Below are 22590 nucleotides of genomic sequence, written 5' to 3' on the forward strand. Positions count from 1 at the left end.
ATTTTCATTATTCGTATGGTCATACTTAAAATTTTAGAGATTCCTGTTCCTAATTCCTAATCCCTTCGGCCTATGCTATCTGTACGTGCAATATAATACAAATTTCTATATCTATTGTTATCTTATTGACATTTTAAACCCCGGAAACTGTTCTAAAGTAAGCAATCCAAATAACAGATTGCCTTTAGATGACTAAGTCAATAACATCGCTTACCTTTCTTCGACTTTGCTCCGATCTTCAGTCTCGATGGCCACGTAACAATAGTGTTTGTTCTCTCCATAACCTGCAACAACGAAAAATCGCTATTGTTCTGCATGTCAAATAATTTCTTTTGAATATCTCTCTCGAGATACTTAATAATGCAAACACATGTGTCGTTAAAATGTACCAAAAAATTTTCGAAATATTTCCCAACTGTGGTTTTTTGTCGCACCTTTAGATGGTTCCTGAATTTCTACATAAACTTCTAGATACAAATTATTTATTAATTATAAATGAGCTATGAGATATCTTTAATATTTTCTTAAATTCTTCTTTTGCTTAATATTTGTCGATGATTAATGATTCAGTGTTTAACATTTCTTATCAATTTTTCAGAATATCTCGTTTTCCACATGACCTTCACGAATATTTAATCTCTTCGACACGTAGCTTTTATCGAAGTTATACATTGACTGTTATTCACTTTCTGGAGCAATCGTCTTTATCATTTCGATTTTTATCAATTTTCTAGTTGCCATATTTTTATATAACTTTCGAATATTTAATTTTTTACACGCACGTACAGCACTTTTAATTTTAGACAAACATGCCCCTATTTTTAATCACTTGCGTTTATCGTGAAAAAACAATTATACGTATAATTTGTATTTCAAAATATAAAAAATTATTAGTATATTCTTTAATTAATTCTTTCATTAATGGAATTTCTTTGTAGTGTTTTAGGATTTATGAGAACCTAAATGAATTCATTAATTAAGAACTTCTTACGGAATATAATGGAATAATTATTTTTCTTAATGTGAGGAAATCTTTATTTCAACTGCAGTATCATCTGCACGATACTTAATTATTATTATACTTAATAGTAGACTTTGAAAAGGTTGCAGCAATACTATATATATATATGATCCAATTTTCGTTGAAAAGAATTTGCTACAATTATCAAAGGTTTCGTGTATCATGAAAGCGTATCGCGAGTGAGAGTGAGAGTATTTTTCTACAATTTCTATCTTTAGCCTGCATCCTTTACCTCTTTGAATTATTAAACGTCTACACAAACTTCTAAATTTAGACAAAAGATAACTATTTTTGGATGCAAACTTCTGCCCGTAGCTTCTAACTTCGAAGAGAAACTTGAATGCCTTAAACTATGAATTAGACTAAATCATATAGAATTCAGAATATATAATTTCACAGCATCTGTTCTCCAACCCAAGTACAACCGTGAAATTGTAATAATTAGAATCTAAGTATTATTAACTAAAATTTAATATTATTAACTTCTTAGGTCCTAGACCATAAGTATTTGAATCAGATTTAGCATTAAATGTGGCTATTTAATTTCCAATCCGAGAAAATGTTGCATGTGCACGTAAAAGGAATAAAACTTAAAATCGAACGAGCACAATGTCGACTGCAAAAAAATTTCCATTTCAAACTGAAAACATTTATCATTACCACGGTCATCTTCGTTGAATGCGTATCCCTCAATTGTCAACGTCCAGCTGCGAAGAGGCCTTCGATCTTCGCAGTGAAAACGAAAAGAAACGAAAGACAAAGGAAAAAGACAGTCAAAGAGCGAATTCCCAGGAGAGAAAAAAAAGCGTTTTCACAATTGTCACTTATTAAAAGGTCGCTCTATGCGACACAGAGCGACCTCCTCGAGAATGGGAGGTGAATGGATCACTTTTTCACGATAACGATAACGGGTCACTCGGTTGGATTCGTAGGCACTGAGGCGCTAATCGCGCTACGGATGAATCGAGATACCGAGTTTACTTTCACTGCAGTCACCGCCGATTGCGGTAAAACATACCGGAAGATCTAATTAACTGATCGAGGAGGTTCCGGAGCAGGGTCGCGACATAAGTAATTGTCTCCGCGAGTTTATCGGCCGCACGATCAATCTCGTTCGAAGATCCGTCGGTCGTCGACAACGAGGATCCGATGTCACAAAGTGCCTTTTTAATTATTTCGCGTCGAAGATCACCGATCGATCGACCGCGATTCCCAATTACGGTTATTAGGCGGCTTCCTATATATCACTCTATTCCATTTCGCTGCGCGATTCGACGCACGTGGATCACTTTGAAACTACTACGATTTTTAGTCGTCTCTCTCTCTCTCGATACAAATCTTCCCCCCACCCCTCAAACTTGTTCACAACCGATATGGGATCCACCCGTTAAATACGTAGAATTTCGAGCCAGGACTTTTTTTTCTTTACGCGGCCGAGTTGTCGTCGTCAAATCGCATCGCAGGATCACCGCGGGATCACTGGCACGAAAGGAAACTGACTAACTGACTAACGCGAGATAATATAACGGGTCGGTCCGGTCGAATCGCCTCCCACTACGTTTTCCAACTCCCGCCACCGGTCACGACTTCACTTCACTGCGCACCACGTTGGCAGTCATCGCGACCCTGCCTCCGCGAACCCCCTTTCTTCGCTTCCTTACCTGAGAGACTCACAAGCTTCCATTGTCTTATATAAACCAAATTAAGGCTAAGACGAATTAAAGAAAGTTCCGGCCCGACAGGCATTTCTAATCCTCCCATTGTTAAAATTTATGTTTCTTTTTCTGTTTTCTTTACAGACTGCTTAGCGGGAAGTTTTATGGGATATTTGAACGTGTCTTTTCGAGAATATACTCGTAGCTTCGATGAGTTTCGGTAGCTCAAAAACTGCATTGAGAGAAAAAATGTGTTAATCCGAAAAAAATATTTAGTCCGATACGTGCAACTGAACATATTAGTTAATTAACTAAACATTGGTTGTTTCAACAATTATTACGTTGCATTAAAAAAAAGGTGTAGTGCATTCTTGTCAACCATAAAAACTTTTTAATCAAGAATTAATTAATTCAACTTGTGTTTAGTTAAACTAACTAAAATGTTTAGTTGCACGTATCGGACTAAATATTTTTTTCGGATTAACAAGTTCTTTATCTCAATGTGCGGATAAGGATCTACGCAATTTTTAGGAAACGATTTTCCCAAACTCGTCGAAATCTAAATGTTGCAATTTTTGTTATTTGCTATGCACATATTTATAATATACGCATTCTAGACGTATATCTCGACTATCGAATATCTTAATTTTTTTTAAATAACAGTGAATCATATGATTATCTTATTCCTTCGAAACACTCGTCATGTGTGCTCAGTGATACATGACAACCTTTAGTCTTTAGTATAATAATAACATAATCCGCGTCCGAAGTACTCTGTGTATCTTTTACTTATCTTAAATTATTAGATTCAAATATTAAAATTTAAATGTGAAACTTACCGAAAAAAGCGTCATGTTTTATACAAGATGAAAACTGTCTTGCTCTTTTAAAAATATCTAAACAACAACAAACTAGATATAGATATCTACAATGTTATAGATATCGTTCCAGCTCTTCCTCGAATCCTCTTCAATCAAAGTATATTGCACCGAGATAATGTTGTAGAAATAGATACTGTAGATAATACTGTATCAGCACAAATATCTGCGATTATCGGCTCGTATATTAGCCTGTCTATCTTTATGAGAAAAAATCACTTATGATCACAGCACAGTTGGCACGTATATTTTCATTAAAAAATCACGATGCTCTGACTTGTTGCTATTGCACTACGTACTCTCTCTACCACGTCTCAATAAAAACTAGAACCTAATGTCGACTGGAGCAACTCAGGTACTGAAGTGAACATAGCTCTGTAGGGCCTCTTTATAGGCCTGCATTCGGGGGTCGTATATTGTTTCGGTTCTGAAAGGGCGTTTCTTTAAAAGCTGACCGGATTGGAACCGAGGGAGATGCCACACCAGCAAATTGCTGAGCTAACTGGTCATTGGCTAAATCCGAAATTGTTGATCTGTATAGACGTTGCATGTAGGTATAAGTATATATTAACACTGCGCTCTTACGTTGTTATATTTTCACATACGACGGAGTACCTAGTTTTTGCTGCAGTGTCTGCAACAACGACAGCGAATGTAGCAACCTTATAATGCAGCGATAACAGCGACGGTAGCAATTACAATTACGATGAGCGATAACAGCCGACAAGTTTGTACATACAGAAAGATATATTGATACTGAAGATTGAATATTTAACATCTGCAACTTTGTCAACCTCTGCACAGTACGGTAAATTTTCAAAAATCCTATCCCCCATAAATCAGAGAAACTCACGAGATAAGATATATTTTCGCTTACTAAAAATCATAAAAATGATGAATAATGATTTTCAGAATGTAAAGTTTCTTTCTTTTCGTAAAATTTACCTGTGACAAATGGTTTAAGAACTCATATGCCCGCTTTCACCAACGTCGCTTAACTTTAATCTTACAATTAGTTCAAAATTCACTCTTTGTCGGTTTCTAAGGGAGACTGTTAGAAAGAGACAAAGAGTGAATTGAACAGATTCAAGAAACGACGTTGGTGAAAAAGGGCATTAAGAAGTCAAAATGTAACGAAACTTTTTCTTTCTTTACCTTTTTCTTTTCTTTACTTCCTATCTTATTTCTTTTGTCGCAAATTGACTTTTAGTCATCATCAAATCATAAATAAAGCTTTTGGAATAAGACTTTCGTATTTCTATACAAATTTACTCCGCAAATTTTTTCTATTTTACCGAAAAAAACCTTTTACTGCAATATTTAAGTAGGAAAAGAATAGAATAGAAAAGACTCACAAAAGAATGTTTTCAGGTAGAAAATCGTGCATTCACGCGTAAGTATTAATTAGACACAGAGGATTATCCCAAACGTATACCTACTAGCACATTTTCTATTTATCTGATCTCATTGGACACGTGTATATACTTTCACTTTACTTCTTAAAAATCCGGATAAAAAGGTTTACAACGGTTATGTCAATATTTCCAAGGTTTACAATAGGTACCTAAAGATTAATGTTTCTGCATCTTAGGTCCTATTTGCGACAACCTATTCTATATACCTACATATAAGGAACTTTGCCATTTTTTGTCTAACGTTTCTGCTTTCACTCATTAACTGCCAAAAAATTTCAATAGAATATAGAAACTATGTTTATTTCCGCGATTGCTTCATACTTTCCAAATTAAATATCTAAACAATTAAAAATATATTGAAATTACAAAAATCTTAAGCTAAATGTTTTTTAGACATTAAACATCAAATTTAAAAAAAAACAAAATTAGAATTTGACACAAAATATAGCTTTAATTCGAAAAAGAATATAATTATGCGAGATAATTCTATATAATTATGAGGATTTCAGATTATAAGATCGTTTAAAATTTTAATCTTTTTGTTTGTTACTAACTTTTATTTCACTTATATCTGTAAATCCTCCGCAAAATACTTTGTCTCAAATACCAGGGGAAATTTGCATTAAAAAAATAGTTTTGTTTAAAAATACTCGGATATCTGTTTGTTGCTGTTATATCTATACCGTCTATTCGAATGTTTTTTTATTCACGGAATATAATAACGAACAGCGAATTGTGCGAGTGTGTGTTCCTTTCAATAAAATTGGTGAGATCGAAAAAAAACCGTGCATCGTGCGACAAGCGAAGTTATCGCGAAGACATGCGGGTCTTTATCTTCAACATGCACGAGTCGCTGATTATAGGAACTAGATAAATATGTGTGCCGAGTGGGTATGAAAATACTTTTAATCGCATGTATCGATTGCGCAACGAATTGACAAAGAAAATTGTGGATATTGAAATTATCGTGACAAACTTAACAATTTTATTCAACTATATTAGTCATATTTTTTAACGAGTGTTTGACGGTGATTTTAATCTATTTCGTTTTGCAAATGCGGAAAAAATTCTGAACAATTCAGGTGAAAGTTCGCGGGATTTCATCCATTTTCCATTTTCATTTTGATTCCTCGACATTTCCGACTATATTAATCGACGGAAATTAAGTATAACGGTACTTTAAGAACTATTTGATTAACATCTGTAACAAACAATTCGAAGAGAGGTTACCGATATTACTTAATTGATAAAGACTTAATCTATCGGCGATATATACGTACAGTATGTTATTGCGCAAAAAATGCTGGCTTATCACATATCGCAATTTAAAAACTCGCATACATAAAAAGCTCGACCACGCAAACTTTCACCGAATTCGATTGCTCTTTATAAAATTCCAGAGATTAAAGTACGTACACATGATTACTTGCGCAATAAAGCATCTTATTATAAATATACATATATACAATAGGGACTAAAAACTCTAAAATTTTCTCAACGTGCGTCCGAAATCTCCCTTCCCGATTTTTAGATACAAAACTACAATTTAAAAGCAATTACAAATTTTGAAGTAATTGATAGAGATACATACAAGTGGTAAGTAATCAAAGTCTCGATACTCAACCCGATTACGGTTAAAATTAATTTCCGGCTTAAAATCCTGGGAACGCTCTCTGGTCATGTGTGGTGCCCGTTATCACACGCGTTATCGTCGTTTCAAATCACCTCGGTTGCGTATGTCGCGATAGATTACGCATACAACTTCAGCGAATCGCGAATTCAATTCGACGAATCAGCAGCGGTTGTGTATCGCGGTTTTTTCGAACGAAGATCACGCAATATGTGTATTCGTCTATCTATCTATACAAACGCATGCGCTAGATTAAAATATTTAAAATACAAAGACGTAAAGATATGGAAATGCTCGCTTGAATTATTATTGACGTGAAGAAATAAGCTATGTGAAATTGATAAAGAAATCGTGAGCTGTATCATCGATATTCCACGAATTTCACGCAGGATTTATAGAAGTAATCATTCTTATGTGCTTCACACATTATCTATATTCATAAAAATTTCTAAAAACAAGTTTACATTTATCTATTTATTTCATTATCACTTGATTTGAATTTGTTAAATATGTATTCGTGTCGTATACGTATAATGAGATTTTTTTAATGGTGCACGTCCTAACGCTTGATTTCAGGATTAAATGTCAGAAAGCAAATAATTAAATAACGAATCTAGAATCTTTCGTTTTTTTCAGGCAATTTCTTTTATCTCTAAACTACAACATTACATATAACGATTTATATTTCATTTTATCTTGCTGCAGTTTCGTGTTGAAAAAAATGTCGATAATTCAACAAGAATTGCCGGCCATTGAGCATATAGTTGCTCAATATGGAATTATGTTAATCAAAAGATGAGTGACTATACCGAATAATCAAGCAGAATAGTTTTCATCGATTTGACGTGCATGCAAATCGCTAAAGAAAAAAAAACACTCGAGCATAAGAAAACAAGTTCTTTCGAGCTGGTCGAGTTTAACAAATATTATTGACGTGAAAGATAGCGTTCAAGTATCCTTGAGAATCGCGAAAAATCACGTGTGGTTTCGAACCGAGCACAAAGATGTTGAAACAGTATCGATATCGGTGTCATGATTGAACTACAGAGGAGGAGAAAATCGATTCTAAATTTTCATAGAATTTCGTAGAATCAAGAACGCATTGTTAAATGTGCACTATATTGCTATAATATATTTGTATATTGTTTGCTGACTTTTAAGTAACGATATTTGTAATTAATGTCGATTCTAACAGGTTATTTCAGCAAATATCGTAAGAAAACTAGCGACACTTGTAAAATAGCGTACGCCTAACGAAGCGGTAATATGCAAGCATTATAAGCATTTCTAATTATAAGTGAACGATGTCAAAGGAGCAGTTGCAAATTGAAGAAGAAATTAAAACGCGACACAGAGCTGCGTCTTGTACCAGAGGCGGAATAATATTTACGTAACGCGAGAGATATTGCATTTCTTTAGGTAGATTAAAAGATAATCACGAAGAAGAAACGTGATCGCGAAAATTAAAGCGTCCGCCCGCAAGACAAGCTCCATTTTGTAATTAATCGGGATTCAAGTTAAACGAACGAAAGTATCTGCAAGAAATTACAACAAATTAATAAAATGGATTTAAATACGATTTGAGAAAGATAAATTGGGTATGATTGATTAAAATCAATTAAAATATACAATAGCCCCCTTTCCCCTTCTCTCTCTCTCTCTCTCTTTCTCTCGGTTCTTCTTCATACATATATATACCTATATTATATAGAAAAAAATAACCATTAACCGATTATTGTAATTTAATTTGATAAGATAACAAAGCATCGATTATTCTTTTCAAAAGCCCATATATGAAATAAGAGATCTGAGTTAAAAATGATGGTATCGATCGTAACAAAATCCTATCTCAGCAGCTACACTATTCATGCTAATTTAGGAGTTCCGAGCTATCTGCCTTACCGAATCAATATGCCTTACCGAAGAGGCAATACGCACGCGGACATTAATTAATGAAACGCCGACTAGCAGCGCGCGATATCTCACTCGTTGTTATCGGCATCGGAGAGCCAACAGCGGTCAAGGATTACACCGTAGCGCTATAATTAACGTGGGCGATATCGTCATCAGGAGAAAATGAGAAAGAGAAAGAAAGAGAGAGAGGGAGCGGGGGAGGGCAAACCGATATATTCATCATATTTGGAATATGTCATGCTGTACAGCGCGAGTTCGGCCAAACTTCTCACATACACATCGACGATAATGCCGGGTATCGCGCCGTGGAATTGCTTAAAAGTAGGGAGAGGGCGGGGAATAGCGGGGAGAATGCGGTGCCGTTAAAGCTGCTCTATAAATAATCGGCCGGTGTATTTCCAGGGCCCCCCCCCCTCCTCGCTTACGCAACGTCGTCGTGCAAAGGCGATAAGGATAAGCACGAACGTTGCCTTCGAACTTGCTTCGCTTGGTGAACGGCTTTTATAAGGCCCCGCGGCCCATACACGATCCGGTTATCGACGCGATCTTCTCTCGCGACGTTTTTTAATTCATATTTTTAATTCTCACACATACACTTATCTCTCATTCATCTGTCCGATTTCCCTGATAGGTTCTCCTTTCCGTCTATTAATTTCCTCATCAATCATTAAATATGTTTCCTGATGGATTGAAAAGGTTATGAAAAAGTACCTTGCAGAATTGCTTATATATTATCGAATTGTTGGAAAAGTCAGATGCATTGTAAGATACAAAAAATAATTATTGTCTTTAGAGAATTAGTAAAGCTCGAAGCCAATAACATTAATATCAATTAGTCTCGCAAGTCGTCAAAGTTATACCATTGGAATGTTGCGCGTCATCATGATACATAAATCTCACGATTTCATTGTTTAACTTGGAAAATTCTCTTCTCTCAAATCTGATTCGAGGCAAAATTTAAATAAGAGACAAGCACACGTGCACAGTTCTCGACGGTTTCCCGATTCACGGCGTTATCCGATTACGCGCTTCCTCATTTATCTCTCTCATCGCTGCGAAAACCGCGATCCCCACGGATCGTAATTCGTCGATTGATTTTCTCTGTCGAGCTGTGTGTGTCGGGCGAGCGAAAGGGACCGGGGAAGAGAGGGCGGAGAAAGTATGCGGTGTTACGTCCGAATCGGTAAGCTTCCTACTGCGGGCTCATTTAGCTCTACGATTGTAATTTCGAGTTACGTTATCATGACGAGGAGGAAGACGAAGGAGAGAACGAGTTTCTTTACGCGCTCGCGTTCGGATTTCTCCGCGCCGTAATCCAGATTTTTCGTGCGTCGTCGTCGTCGACGCGCTCGAGAAATCGTTTGCTGTATATTGATTCTTCTACAAGAACACGCTCGCGAAACAACTTGTTCATTTCCGATGGCCGTCCCGGTGTTTTGATTGAAATAACAACCGATCGCTAGACTTTGACTTGATAAATACTTAATTTGATCTGCAATTCCAAAGTCTTTCTCTTGGCAACGTACGACACAACTTTTTGCATTTTACAAGATATTGCATATCTTTTATCATTCATATGAAATCTTCCTCTCCCCGCAATTCCTTCTTGTGATTATATTCGAAAAAGATTACGCGCAAGAAATAAAGAAATTGAAGGAGATCAAACGGCTTAAAAAAAAAATCATGTAAAATTCAATATAAAGCTTCGGTTATGAGAAACCCTGCATAAAAATTGCATCCAACGATTGAGTTGGCGAAATCTCGAAAGAGACAGGAGAGAAGCTTACGTATCGTCGCCGTTATCAGCGAAGAAATCGTATTGCGCGAACAGTCGCAGTTCGCTCGACGTAACGCGAGTTATCGCGAAAAAGGAGAGGGGAGGAGGTTGCGGCGCAAGAGGCGAAAATACATAAAAATAGCCTCTTTCGCTTTCGCATAATCACAAGGTCAGTGCAACGTTGCCTCGACAAGGAGACGCCTCGCCGGCCTCGCCTACGTCAGCAATTTTCTAAGCGCGATCACCGAAGTCGGCCGAGTCAATCAAAAACTGCTATATCCATTGACCCCTTCGACATATGACGAATACAATAATATCTATGTCTTGTGAATTTTATAAGTTATGTATGTTAGTCTGAATTAATATGTATTGTACGGGGATATCAGCCCTGCCGCCTCGTATTAGCTTCTATATATATTCCACACTTCCTTCTTTTGCCGGAAAAATTGCCTATACTCTCGTATAAACATGGCATGAAAAAAGGAGAAATTTAATTTTGTGTTCTGATAGCCGGCATGAAATCCAATTTTGCATCGAAAAGTATTATTATGGCAATTAAATGAAGAAGCTCACTTGTCATAATTGTATGTACGTTTCCTTCTTGCAAAGTGAAAGCTACAGAAATTCTATGCGAATATGTGTATATGTCTATAATCTATATAAATTCATTTAAAAGCTCTCACTTTATTATTATACTTACAAAACAACGTTCTTTTTTAAGTTAACTACTTATTACATCGTATTTTTATAGTAATTTGCAGCAAGTTAACTTTTATACATATAAATAACTAATTGTATGGAATATCGTTTTAAACACTGTTTTATTAAATTCGATATTAATGACGATGTAAAAAGAGTTTTATAAAGATTTTCTTAAAATTTATTTTAATAATTACTTGACTTATAAATACCTAATTATACCAAAATAATGCGATTTTTTTAAGAAATCACTTTAACGAAATAAAAATAACTCGGCACAAACACGGCCAAGAAACTTTTACTGATCTTGCATCAAGAAAGATCTTTTGTGGTTGAGAGAAAGGAGTTGCATCATGAAATATCGCGATCTATCTTACGTGTCATTTGTCAGCAATTGGATAGAAAGTTCTCACTTCTCACTAATCGATCAATGAAGTCTTCGCAATGAGTCTTCACTTTTCGTACTGAGATTCATAAGCAAGTAAACACAAAATCAACGACATTAATTATTCGTCGCTAATATTTCAACATATTAAAGATAGTGTTGAATAATACTAACTAGAATTAATTAATTAATTATTACTTAATTCTTACTTAATTATTACTTAATTAATTATTTATCATTTTGAAATCTTTTTTGTTCTAGTAATCTTCTTTCTCGTTCATTTCTTTATATTACAAAAATTATGTTTGTTGAAAATCGAAAAAGGATCAAGAATTCGAACGATTAATTTTAAGAGATACGGAATCCTATATAAAGTATATTAATCTTGAAAATATTTTACTTGATTTTCTTTTCGCAGTGCATTTCGCAATACTTATATGCGGTCTCGTTTCGCGTATACTTAGCACGAAACACTACCGTGTGTCTTAATCTTATGACTAGAGTTAATCGGTCGCATAAAAAGAATTAAAAAAAAAAACTCACGCCGTGGAAGAAGGTATCCGCCGGTTTGTTGACATCACCTGCAAATAAAAAGATAAAATTAAAACACAGAAAGGTCTTTCAAACACGACGATTATCTCTCTCTCTGTCTCTCTTTCCGTCTTATCTCTATTTATCTTAATTTTATTATACCCTTATGTATGATGTAATCCTTGCCTCACTTTCGTGATAAGTTAAATTAATCTACATAATCGTGTACGTCCGTTTCTCGTATCAGTATAGAATCGACGAAAATCAACGTAAATACAAACGTATTCTGTAAGTCAAAATAGATTTATACGCCATTACATCGGCGATCGGCTGAGCGCGATGTTACAAGGCGCGAAAAACACCGGGGCTTGACAGCTGGCTATATAATCCCGTTTACAAACAAGCTGTCTATTTAAATCGTAGTTCCAGGTATACCATTCGCGAATGCAAATAGCGGCAGCAAAATGAACGAGAAACTGCTGCCACATTTCCTCGATCAGTCTAATAACGTCTAATAACGTTGATAGACTTGACATTCGAGTAAAAAAAAATCAACGATCGCGTTAAAAATAAGTATTACGATTAGAAGTTCTCAGGCGACGCAAGACATTGTAATTTTTTTAGACTTTTATCGCTTCCGTGAAATCCTCATTAGACTATAATAGCAATAATGAATCTTCAATCTTAAGCCTGATCTTTTTTTCATCAAAAACTAATTGTATTATTATTTATGTAATATAATAATACAGTAAGTAATATAAACGGGAAAGAAATAATAAAATTAAAAAACTTTCTTCAGTAAGGATTTTTTTTTAATTTCTTGATTTTTAAAACAAGAAATATTTTATTGTTCGGTTCAGTTGGTCGGAAAATTTTTCGCAAATCGCGAATGCTTTCGCCGGCGCGGAAAGACAGCGAGAAGGAATCGAGTCTACGTTCGACGGGAAAGCGAAAGTAGACACCGCGGTGACTTGTTTCGCTCCTCGAACGTTATAGACACTCCAGAAGCAATGAAAGCGATAAAGGACACCGAAGTGCTTGGTATGTCTGTGTCGAGAAAGAGAGAGAGAGAACGGTAGGAGGGAGGGAGATTAAGCGCGAAATACATAACGGCGAAGTTATTGTGGCCCGTTCTTGGCGTGTGATTTAACGCTGAATAGAGTGGCGATGATCGCGCAAGGTAACAGATTTTCGTCAGAAAACTAAAAGTCGAAATATAACTAGTGGCATTTAACGTTAAATTAGGGCAATTAAATATGCGCTGAATTCGTAAACTTGTCCGAAAGGTAACATTTTATCATCTGTATTCATGAAATAATTTCATAGCGTCTTAGTTCGCGTCAGAATCTTCAAGTAGTTCAGAAACGAGTTAGTCTATTTGACCATTGGTCCCTGACTATGTTAATATTAATATATTGACTTTCTTTGATAACCATCTACTCTCGGAATCTGATTCCACTGATTCGTGGTTGGGAGAAAGTGCGACAGTAATGGGAGACTTTGTCGTGTCACGGACAGATTGGATCGGTCCTCGATACACACTTGCCATTTAAATTAGATCAATTCTCTTCGTAACTATCCAGTCGATTCAGTTTGCTTTCTATTAATGTTACATACTTATTCCATGAAAATAATCGATTTATCATTCCAGTATCTTGAGATTAGAACTAATATTTTATAAAAATAGAACGAAACACATTCTTTTAATAGCTAAGGAACAATCTATTTAAGGATCCAATTTTATATTTATAGTTTAAGGATTAACATCTTGTTTTCGATGTTAATTACCATCCAAACAATAAAAGCATGATTAATAATGATAAAAGAAATTACTTATACCAATAAAACTTTTGTGAAAATTTCTTATTATTTAAGAATATTACAAATAAATATGAATGTGTTATATCTAAAAAAAAATATTTTATTGTCGAATAGCGATGATAAAATTTATATGGTAACATAATATACATATAAAACGAAAATGACTCTCTTTCTCTAATATAAAATTATAAATAGAATTAATATAGCACAATTTCTTTCTCTTTTATTTTCCCATTATTCTTCTATATTCTTTCTTTTACTAATCCAACTTTTATTTAAATTTGCTGCTAAAAATGATTCTAAATGTATGTTTTTCTTGGTTGATTACCTATGCCGTCGTACACGGTGTATCGATGTATTCGCCGAATTTGCTAAATAGTAAGTTCAACTGCTGAGAGATCTCTCTCGCGCTCACACTCACCGAGAAGCATCTGCTCCAGCTTGCGGCGGTCCACGCGGAAGCGTTCCTGGTGCAGATCCTCGGGATCGCTGATGCCCAGCAGGGCCGCGAGGTCGCGCAGCTCCTCGCGGCTCTCGAATCCGGACTTGCCGGACACGCTGGTGGTCGCGGTGCCTTCCGACGTCTCCGACATCGTCTCCGCCGCCCGCCGTGGTTCGCCGTTGTTCACCACCATCTCGTCGGGCCTCATTCTGCCGTCCGACGAGCGACGCGTACCCGCCGCGACCTCCGCCTACCTCACACCACGTCGCGACGCTGCCGACAGAGGAAATAGAATAACTCAAAATAGAAATTAGATATTACTTATTTGCGCGGCGTACCTGCGAGAGAGAATCGAAAGCACAATTGACAAAAGAGCGAAACGATATTATTAGATAACATCATTGGCTGACAATGATGGTTGGGAGGTGGGGAACAAACACGCACATTCCATCCCGATGAAACTATCGCGCGGAATATTCCCATCCGGAGTTAATATCGCGCAGGATGGGCTCTTGAAGGACGCGGAGAGAGATTTCGAATTCTCGTTCTCCGTATGTTTAAATACACATTTGACGCCGGTAAGTACGCGTTTGAGCCCGCTTCGTTGCGCCCGCGTTTGAGCGTGGTTTCACAGCGATTTTGAGGCGACCCCCGTCGTTCGCGATGGCCCGCGAAAAAGTACGATCACGCGGCGGGGATCAGCAGACCTGTGGGTGTCATCCACCGTGTGCCACGTGCACGCCACGTTGGTTTAATCACGTGAATTATTGATAATCAGGATCACGTGAACCGTCTCTCTCTCTTTCTCTCTCTCTCTCTCCGGCGCATAATTTAGGTCTCATCATGGCGGATACGGTAGTTCCTACCTGCCGAGGTAGAAAGGCTCTATTCGGAGAAGGTGAACCGAATTTCGAATTATTGTTTATAAGCCTCGTGTTCGTTTAAAATTCTATATAAAATTCCAACGTTTTCTTCCGCGTGCAGTAAATTCGCCGAAATTCCTTCATAATTCCGGGCAAGAAACGGCTTGTTTGCTTCTGCATGGTTCATAGTCAACGCGAAAAAAAAGGTAAACATCACGTAGGCAATACCAGTCACGTAGACGTAATTTTATACTCTACGGAGAGTCCAGGCCGGCGAGTTCGAGGACCATTAGACGAACTATTGTGTCCAATTAAACTATTAATTGTATGCGCAAACATAATAATAATAATTTAATATTTAAATAGTAATTTATTGTCACGAGAGAAGTTACGCACTATTTTTCTCGAATTTCAAAATTCGAGAAAGCGAGAAGTAATCGAGAATAGAATCTTCGAGTTTGAAAAATCGGCAAGTTATTAAACGGACGTCGTTTGATTGCTGTCGACTTTTGGAGTCTTCCCGGAGTCTCGAGGAGAATAATTCCAGGAAATCGAGAAAGAATTATTCTTTAAGGGGGCATTCTCCGTCGAGGGTAATGTCCCCCTCGATTAAATGTGCATCCGGGATGCATTGAACACGTAGAAGACATTTCATTTTCGAACCAGACGCTTTATTCCCGTGTTAATTTTGCGGACATGTATCTCGGCGAGTCACGCCGTATCGTCAAATACAAACTATCCCGGTATCGGGTCGAACCGTGCAAACTGTGTGGGGAGTGTTGGCGGCTCTTCGGAATAACATCACCTCTCGTCGCGCGGAACTGCCGGATTTTGAAATAACCGGAGGAGTATCTTCGGAAAACGAGCATTTAAAAATCTAAAGGTAGGATTACAGGTAGGACAAATTACTCCGAAAAGAAAAACAGACAGCGGTGCTCGTTGCTGAAGACAGAGGCTGGAGGCAGCGGGTGGTATCCGGGGGTTACATCCTCCGGAGGATGCGGAACCTAGATACGGGGGGGATATCCGGGGGGGGGGCGGGGATGAAGGATATGTGTGTCCGATTACACTTCACATCACTGTCGGCGATCGAGGAGACGCGAACTGACCTGGGCACGACGACGATGGCACTGCGTGTCGATCTTATCGAGTTATTCGAGGTGATGGCGGTGTGGTGCCCCGGGGTCCTGGGTCCCGCCGCCGCTGAATCTCTGTCTCCTTCGTCCCGGGTCTTGGTCCTCGTCCTCGCCGCTGCTGCCGTCCAACTCGATCGGCGGCAGCGCTGTAACCTGTCGTTGTAATCGGCGCGACCGGGCGAGCGAGCGAGCGAGCGAGCGGAGCGGATCGGGCGATCGAGCGACGCGGTGTGTGCGGCGCGGTGTAAACAAAATATGGCGGTGGTAACAAGTAAAAGGGGAGTTACCCCGGCGAGAGGGGGGGTCGCGGGGCACGCGAAGGGCCCCGGCACCGCGTTTCCCGGAATTCGGCCCGGTTTTCGGGGTAAACGCCGGGCCAACGGGGCGGGCGCGGGCGACCAATCGCGGCGCGCGTGCCACCGGCACCGATTCACCCGGTTTTTGCGCCGTCGTGCTATCCTCGGCTCCCCGACGAACGTTTCCTCACCCGCCCCGACACCGCCGACGCGCGTCGGTGTACACGATACATTACATATGTATGCGTGGTACATATATACGTGTATATACATGTGCGCGCGTAACAGAGACCTTCGCCGGCGGGAGAACGCCGGCAAAAAATTGTTTTCCTGGACACATGTCGAAGAGCGGCGTGTATTACACGTCCGACACATCAAATTCATTTTCGAAACGATCTCGTGCTTACGACGATTGGAGAACCAGGAGCGGAATCGCGGGGCGAGTAGAAGGGGACTTAGGGGAGTACGTGACGCGTGCAGGTGGAATTTTCATGGGGCACGTCGAAGGGGCACCGTTCAAGGGCGGAGAACAAATGCGAGAAAAGATTCCTCATCGATATATCGAATGATTATTATGTATATATTGTATATAGTTGAATTTTTTGACCAAAGAAAGAATAACAATTTTTCATTCTTCTTTGACGGAAATATTGGATATACGAGATACATCTTCCTTTTCCATTCGTAATCCTGAAATTCGGGATGGAATTTTATTCGTGACAAATTTACAATCGTATGCACGGCGTATAAGTTCAGGGTTTAAAATTCTTCGGCGTCCACAATATAAGATACGCGTTTATAATTTCTTCGCGGTACCTACACTGTTGAATTCCTAGTGTTAAATTATACTCAATTTGAGTCATTTTTAATAACCTTTCCTGTAAGGTCGCCACTGCTTCTGCTCAATTCGTTCATTTAACTAATTGTGAAACAATGTTAATTAAACTAATAAAGTTAAAATAACACTTCTTAACTAAAAAGATTTTTTTAAAATACTAACTTAACTAAAACAATATTAATTAAACTAATAAATTTAAAATAATAAATCGGCACACATGGTAATTAAAAATAACAAAATATTATGCAAGGTATCGATTTAAATTCCATCCTTTAGTATTTAATAGTGTAATAACGGAGAAATAAAATTAAATTTCCTCAACGGAATTTTACTTAACGTCGTCGATGCCGCCGTGTCATCAGTTCCTTCGTCCGGCCAATGCGATTCCTTCTCCACTGCGCGCCTCCGATTCCTTCGGTTGACCGCAGCCCTCCTTTTCACTGGGCCGCCCGGCGAGGCCCTCGCCGGAACATGTGCTCCCTTTTCTACTGCATGTCGCTGATTTCTTGACATTTCTCCCCTTCTCTTTTTTTTCTTTTTTTTCCTCTCTGAGTATACGTATTAGAATCATCTCTTTATCTCCCTATATACACTGAGAAAAAAATTTTCTGTATTTTAGTAAATAATTAATTTGCATGCAACTGTAACTCCATTTACTAAAATGAAGGAAATTTTCCTTTTTATTCGTATATTTTTTTTCAGTGAATACACATACTAATAAAAAGGAAATTTTTCTTCATTTCAGTAAATGGAGTCACAGTTGTATCCAAACTAATATTTCCTAAAATGTGGACAATTTTTTTTAGTGTACATATATGTATGTACAGATGTATAGATACGAAAAATAAACTTCTCCCATTTCTCGTATTTTTCCACGTCAGCTTTCCTTTCATTATATACGCGTCGTGAATTTTTTCACTTGGGGATGCATCTTTCTTCTCTTCCACTGCGCATCGCACTGGTTTCTTCGTCTGATTTTCTGCGCTTTTTTTTCCAACTAACAAGTGCTGGCCGTTTCTTATTCACCACGCTCGCATTTCTTCTGTTTGATCTCCCTCGCACACTTTCTCTCCATTTCTCTCTTTCTGTCAGACTATACGCGATGCATTTTTCCAGCAGAGAATCAAGCTAGGGCCGCGTTCATTGCTCAAATATTTGCTAGGCCACGTGGCACGGCATACGATGCGGTATATTAAATTCTACACGATCTAATTTTACAACGTAATAAATACTGTTTATGTGCAAGAAAACGGTAACACGTCTCGTAAAAATATAAATGGTGATAACGAGCAGAATAATAACAAATAATAAGTTTTTTGCCTCAATAAAACTCGCAGCACTTAACATAATAATAATGATAAGCATAATGATCGGGGAATGACTAGTGAAGTTATTTAACGATGTTCTTTGTTTTTCGCTATTTTTAATACATACGGTCTGGCTGCGGTCCACTTGACGCTACAAAATGCTTCGAAGCATTCCTCTTCTCTTTTTTTTTCAGTGAAGAAAGAAGGAGAAGAAGAACGCTCCAAAGCATTTTTGTAGTGCGTCAAGTAGACCGCAGCCTCTGAAGCTCCTACGGTAGTTTATAAATTCTGTGTAAAATATAATAAATAGTATCCGCTACTTGTCCCTTACGTCAACATGTATAATATATAATAATATATAAAAAATAAAAGAAATACAAACGAGTGGAATAAAATGGAGGCCATTATTGTTTTGGCTTCCGCATTTTTCGCATTTACATATCTATCTATGTAAATCTACTAATCTTTCACGCACAAACATCTTTTTGATTAATTTGAAATAAGTTTTGTAACAAAAATTAATATGTCGCAAATGTTAATTTTGATTTTGCAATCAAAATTAACAGAACGGTATTTTTTTAAATGCATTACTCTACATTTTGTACGGTAATCCATGAAGATAATTTTATTCGCAATTTTCAGCTTCGTGACACCGCTAACAATAAGAACGACGTGGTAAATGCAGCGAGCGTCATTACCGACCCGACCAGAAATGGCTAGAAATGATGACGTAAATCCGATCGCCTCGCCTGGCGTCGGGCGAGTCGCGAGTCTTGGCTGTCATACGAGGTTAGGTTAGACACGTTCATGTTATCGGCGATTTTTCAAAGTTTCTGCAATCGAACAAAGTATCGGAGGAAGACGCGGGGTAAGAAGAAAAAGCGGACGCCCTGCCGTGTTCTGAAGAGAACGGCTAAAAGAAGAAAAAGGATAAATTGAGAATGAGATCTCTCTCTCTCGTTGATCTCAGACGAGACGGCGCCGTGTAAATAACAACCGAGTTCGCATCAAGGTAAATTCTTCTTCGCGAGTAACGCGAATCACGTTTTGCCGGTTCGTCGCTCTTCAGCTTCGCTTCCTGGTGCCGGTGATGGTGATTCCGCGAGGCGAGACGAGACGCGAGAACTCCCCGGACATGGTCTCACTCACGACGACGTGAACGAGGATGCAAACGATGCTGCAGGCTCGTTGGGAACGCTCTCAGAAACGCAAGAAGCTCCTGGCTCAGACGGTGAGTATCGAAATCTTCGATCTATCTCGGAAAAGAAACGGTGACTGCCATGGTTTGTAAATAGTTCGTCTACAATAGCCGCAAGAGTATGCGGTAAGCTATTGACCAACCGCTGTCGATTATTCTTGAACTGTAAAAATCCCATTAGTCAATAACTTACTGCTTACGTCTTACTGTATACTCCTGCTGCCATTGTAGACGACGAGGTTGAGATAAACCAGGGGAGGCACACTGGAAGTAATGCAAACGCCAGTTCCCGGTGTGTCCCCCAAACGCTTGAGATAGGCCATCCAAGGGAGTTTTAGCCGGTAAGGGTCTATCCAGACAAACTTGCATAGATGTATAAGGAAATGGATTAATCTATTTCCCTATGCACATGTATATGGACCAATCAATTTTCTTATGTTTATGCGCTAAGCAAGTTTGTCTGGATAGACCTGGATACCCTAAGAATCCAGCATACCCCCTGGTCTCTCCCCAGGGACTAGGGGAACCTACGAAAGTTTTCCCCTCGTTGAAAAAAAGGTTGAGATTAATGCCAGTATTTATTCATGTGTTTGTCCTTTTATTTGCAGCTGGGAGTCTCGAGCGTGGATGAACTGCGACAGATTCTGGGAACGGACGTGGAGGATACGCAGAAGAAGAGAGGCAGACTGTCCAATGACAAGTCTGACGGCGCAGTCAAGGATTTGAAGGACGACGTTGCTCCAACGGACGAGATTGTATATAAGGATTCCTCGACGTTCCTGAAGGTACTTACTGTTCATTTTATACGTAGATCACAGGCATCTTATACAGTTCCATGTTGAGATACTGTATGTCTAAAATAATTTGTGTGTGTAAAGGGAACGCAATCGTCGAATCCGCACAATGACTACTGTCAACATTTTATCGACACTGGCCAACGGCCACAGAATTTTATCAGAGACGTGGGTCTAGCGGATAGATTCGAAGAGTACCCGAAACTACGCGAGCTGATCAAGCTGAAGGACGATTTAATCGCGGAGACCGCGACCCCACCAATGTATCTAAAAACAGACCTGCTGTCGTATAACCTGAAAGAGCTCAATTGTAAATTTGATGTCATTCTTATAGAGCCACCTCTGGAAGAATATCAGAGAACGTGCGGCGCAACCAATGTGCAACTTTGGAACTGGGATCAAGTTAGTTGCATCATGTTTAAATTACTTCAAATTTTTATTTTAACGATATTTCCTTAAAGAAAAAATTGAAATGCATTCTTGGAAAATTTATTATTAAATATTCCTTCAACTTTTCCTATATGAATTATGAATTTCATTTGTGATATTAATTTTTGCTAAACAGATGCCAACAAATTTTAATCTTAGTTTCGAATTACTTGTAATTTCCATTTTCTTTATGTTGAGTTTACTTCTAAATAAAAGTTTTAATAATGGTTCTTGATGCAATTAATTCTCGTATATCTGTGCAGATAATGGAGTTGGATATCGGTGAGGTGGCCGCCAATCGTAGCTTCGTATTTTTATGGTGCGGTAGTAGCGATGGATTAGACATGGGAAGATTTTGTCTGCGTAAGTGGGGTTTCCGTCGTTGCGAGGATATTTGTTGGATCCGCACGAACATCAATAATCCGGGTCACAGCAAAAACCTAGACAGTAAGGCAGTGCTGCAGAGAACGAAGGAGCACTGTCTTATGGGTATTAAAGGAACGGTACGACGCTCCACCGATGGCGACTTTATTCATGCCAATGTCGACATCGATCTCATTATATCTGAAGAACCCGATTACGGATCCATCGAGAAACCCGTAGAGATTTTTCACATCATCGAGCACTTCTGCCTCGGCCGAAGAAGGTACGAAAATATACATATATAAAACTATCCTTCAGCTTTCTTTTGGAATATGCAAATTAAATTGTTATTTTTTTCCTTTTAATTAATAGAATTATACATATAACATTATTAGAATTGTATATATTAATTGAAATATAGATTCTCGAAACGGATTGGTATTCACTTCGTGTTTCCTTACGCTTACGATCTTCAATTTCCAATCTCGTATAAAACTCAAGGCATACATGAGATGAGGATTGTGATTAAATCCACAACAAATTAATGTATAATTTAACATCTAGAAGTAAAACTTTATATGAAGATTAAGTCGTCATTACGCAAATTTTGAAATAATATTAACAAATATAGTTATGCGTATTAAATTTTTTTATTCAAAACAGATATAATGAATAATAATGAATAAACCTTGTGTTATTGGACACTAAAAAGTGATTTGTTATAAGAAAATACATAGAGTAGTTTTCCATAAAGATGTGATACTTAAAGTTATATGCCTTTTTCCAGTATCCGTTATTTTTTTTCCTGGAAAATATCATTCTTAATTATTCTGTTTTCATTCAGGTTGCATCTCTTTGGTCGTGATAGCACCATTAGACCTGGTTGGCTCACCGTCGGTCCGGAACTAACGAACACTAATTTCAATGCGGACCTGTACCAAAGTTACTTCGCCAATGGTCAGATCACTACCGGCTGTACCGAAAGGATAGAAGCGCTCAGACCGAAGTCGCCGCCACCAAAGGGAAAAGTATCCGGCCGAGGAAGAGGAGGCTTTAATCGTGGCAGAGGCAGAGGGAGATAAATAAATCAGATTCCTGCGTTGTATGTCTTTCGAACATTATTACAATAGATGTAAGAAATCTGAAAATATAAATACATAAATAATTACGAAGGCATGCACGAGATGTGTTCTTTCTC

General features: G+C 38.1%; 3 protein-coding genes across 9 annotated transcripts in view; 2 read left to right on the top strand and 1 right to left on the bottom strand.

The window, feature by feature from the left end:
• LOC112465853 (protein bicaudal C homolog 1) overlaps positions 1-16443 on the bottom strand; it is a 36650-nt gene extending 20207 nt beyond the window's left edge. The window contains exons 1-4 of one of the 4 annotated variants that reach the window (XM_025033610.1): positions 16141-16443; positions 14148-14441; positions 11918-11955; positions 215-284 (exon numbers count right to left, since the gene is read on the bottom strand). In XM_025033610.1, the coding sequence (XP_024889378.1) occupies positions 215-284; positions 11918-11955; positions 14148-14376 (337 nt within the window). In that variant the 5' untranslated portion in view covers positions 14377-14441; positions 16141-16443. Of the gene's footprint in view, positions 1-214; positions 285-1681; positions 2525-11917; positions 11956-14147; positions 14442-14506; positions 14560-16140 lie in introns of those variants that run through there. The other 3 variants (XM_025033612.1, XM_025033611.1, XM_025033613.1) reach the window with 3 other exon arrangements.
• The window catches only part of LOC112465858 (peroxisome biogenesis factor 2), a 41671-nt gene extending 22348 nt beyond the window's left edge, over positions 1-19323 (top strand). For all 3 annotated transcript variants that reach the window (XM_025033619.1, XM_025033620.1, XM_025033622.1), the window contains exon 3: positions 19251-19323. The gene's annotated coding sequence lies outside the window, so the exon portion shown is untranslated. The remainder of the gene's footprint in view (positions 1-19250) is intronic.
• Positions 19324-19389: 66 nt separating this feature from the next.
• On the top strand, positions 19390-22560 carry LOC112465855 (methyltransferase-like protein 14 homolog). 2 transcript variants are annotated; one of them, XM_025033618.1, is made up of 6 exons: positions 19390-19620; positions 19678-19839; positions 20415-20591; positions 20685-21002; positions 21293-21675; positions 22237-22560. In XM_025033618.1, exons 2-6 carry the CDS (start codon positions 19774-19776, stop codon positions 22472-22474), a joined length of 1182 nt encoding a protein of 393 aa, XP_024889386.1. In that variant the 5' UTR covers positions 19390-19620; positions 19678-19773; the 3' UTR covers positions 22475-22560. The 2 variants fall into 2 exon arrangements, with proteins under 2 accessions (XP_024889386.1, XP_024889385.1); XM_025033617.1 differs by having other exon boundaries at positions 19390-19839.
• The last annotated feature ends 30 nt before the right edge of the window (positions 22561-22590 follow it).

This window comes from Temnothorax curvispinosus, unplaced genomic scaffold, assembly GCF_003070985.1.
Source record: "Temnothorax curvispinosus isolate PA1 unplaced genomic scaffold, ASM307098v1 QBEX01015564.1, whole genome shotgun sequence".
Taxonomy (NCBI): Eukaryota; Metazoa; Arthropoda; class Insecta; order Hymenoptera; family Formicidae; genus Temnothorax; species Temnothorax curvispinosus.

Bases quoted from the DNA above. Each gene is read 5' to 3' on its own strand.
- LOC112465855 (XM_025033617.1), top strand. From the start codon at position 19,774: ATGCAAACGATGCTGCAGGCTCGTTGGGAACGCTCTCAGAAACGCAAG. The intron at 19,840-20,414 runs GTGAGTATCGAA...TTTTATTTGCAG, and splicing joins AGAAGCTCCTGGCTCAGACG to CTGGGAGTCTCGAGCGTGGA. The intron at 21,003-21,292 runs GTTAGTTGCATC...ATATCTGTGCAG, and splicing joins AACTTTGGAACTGGGATCAA to ATAATGGAGTTGGATATCGG.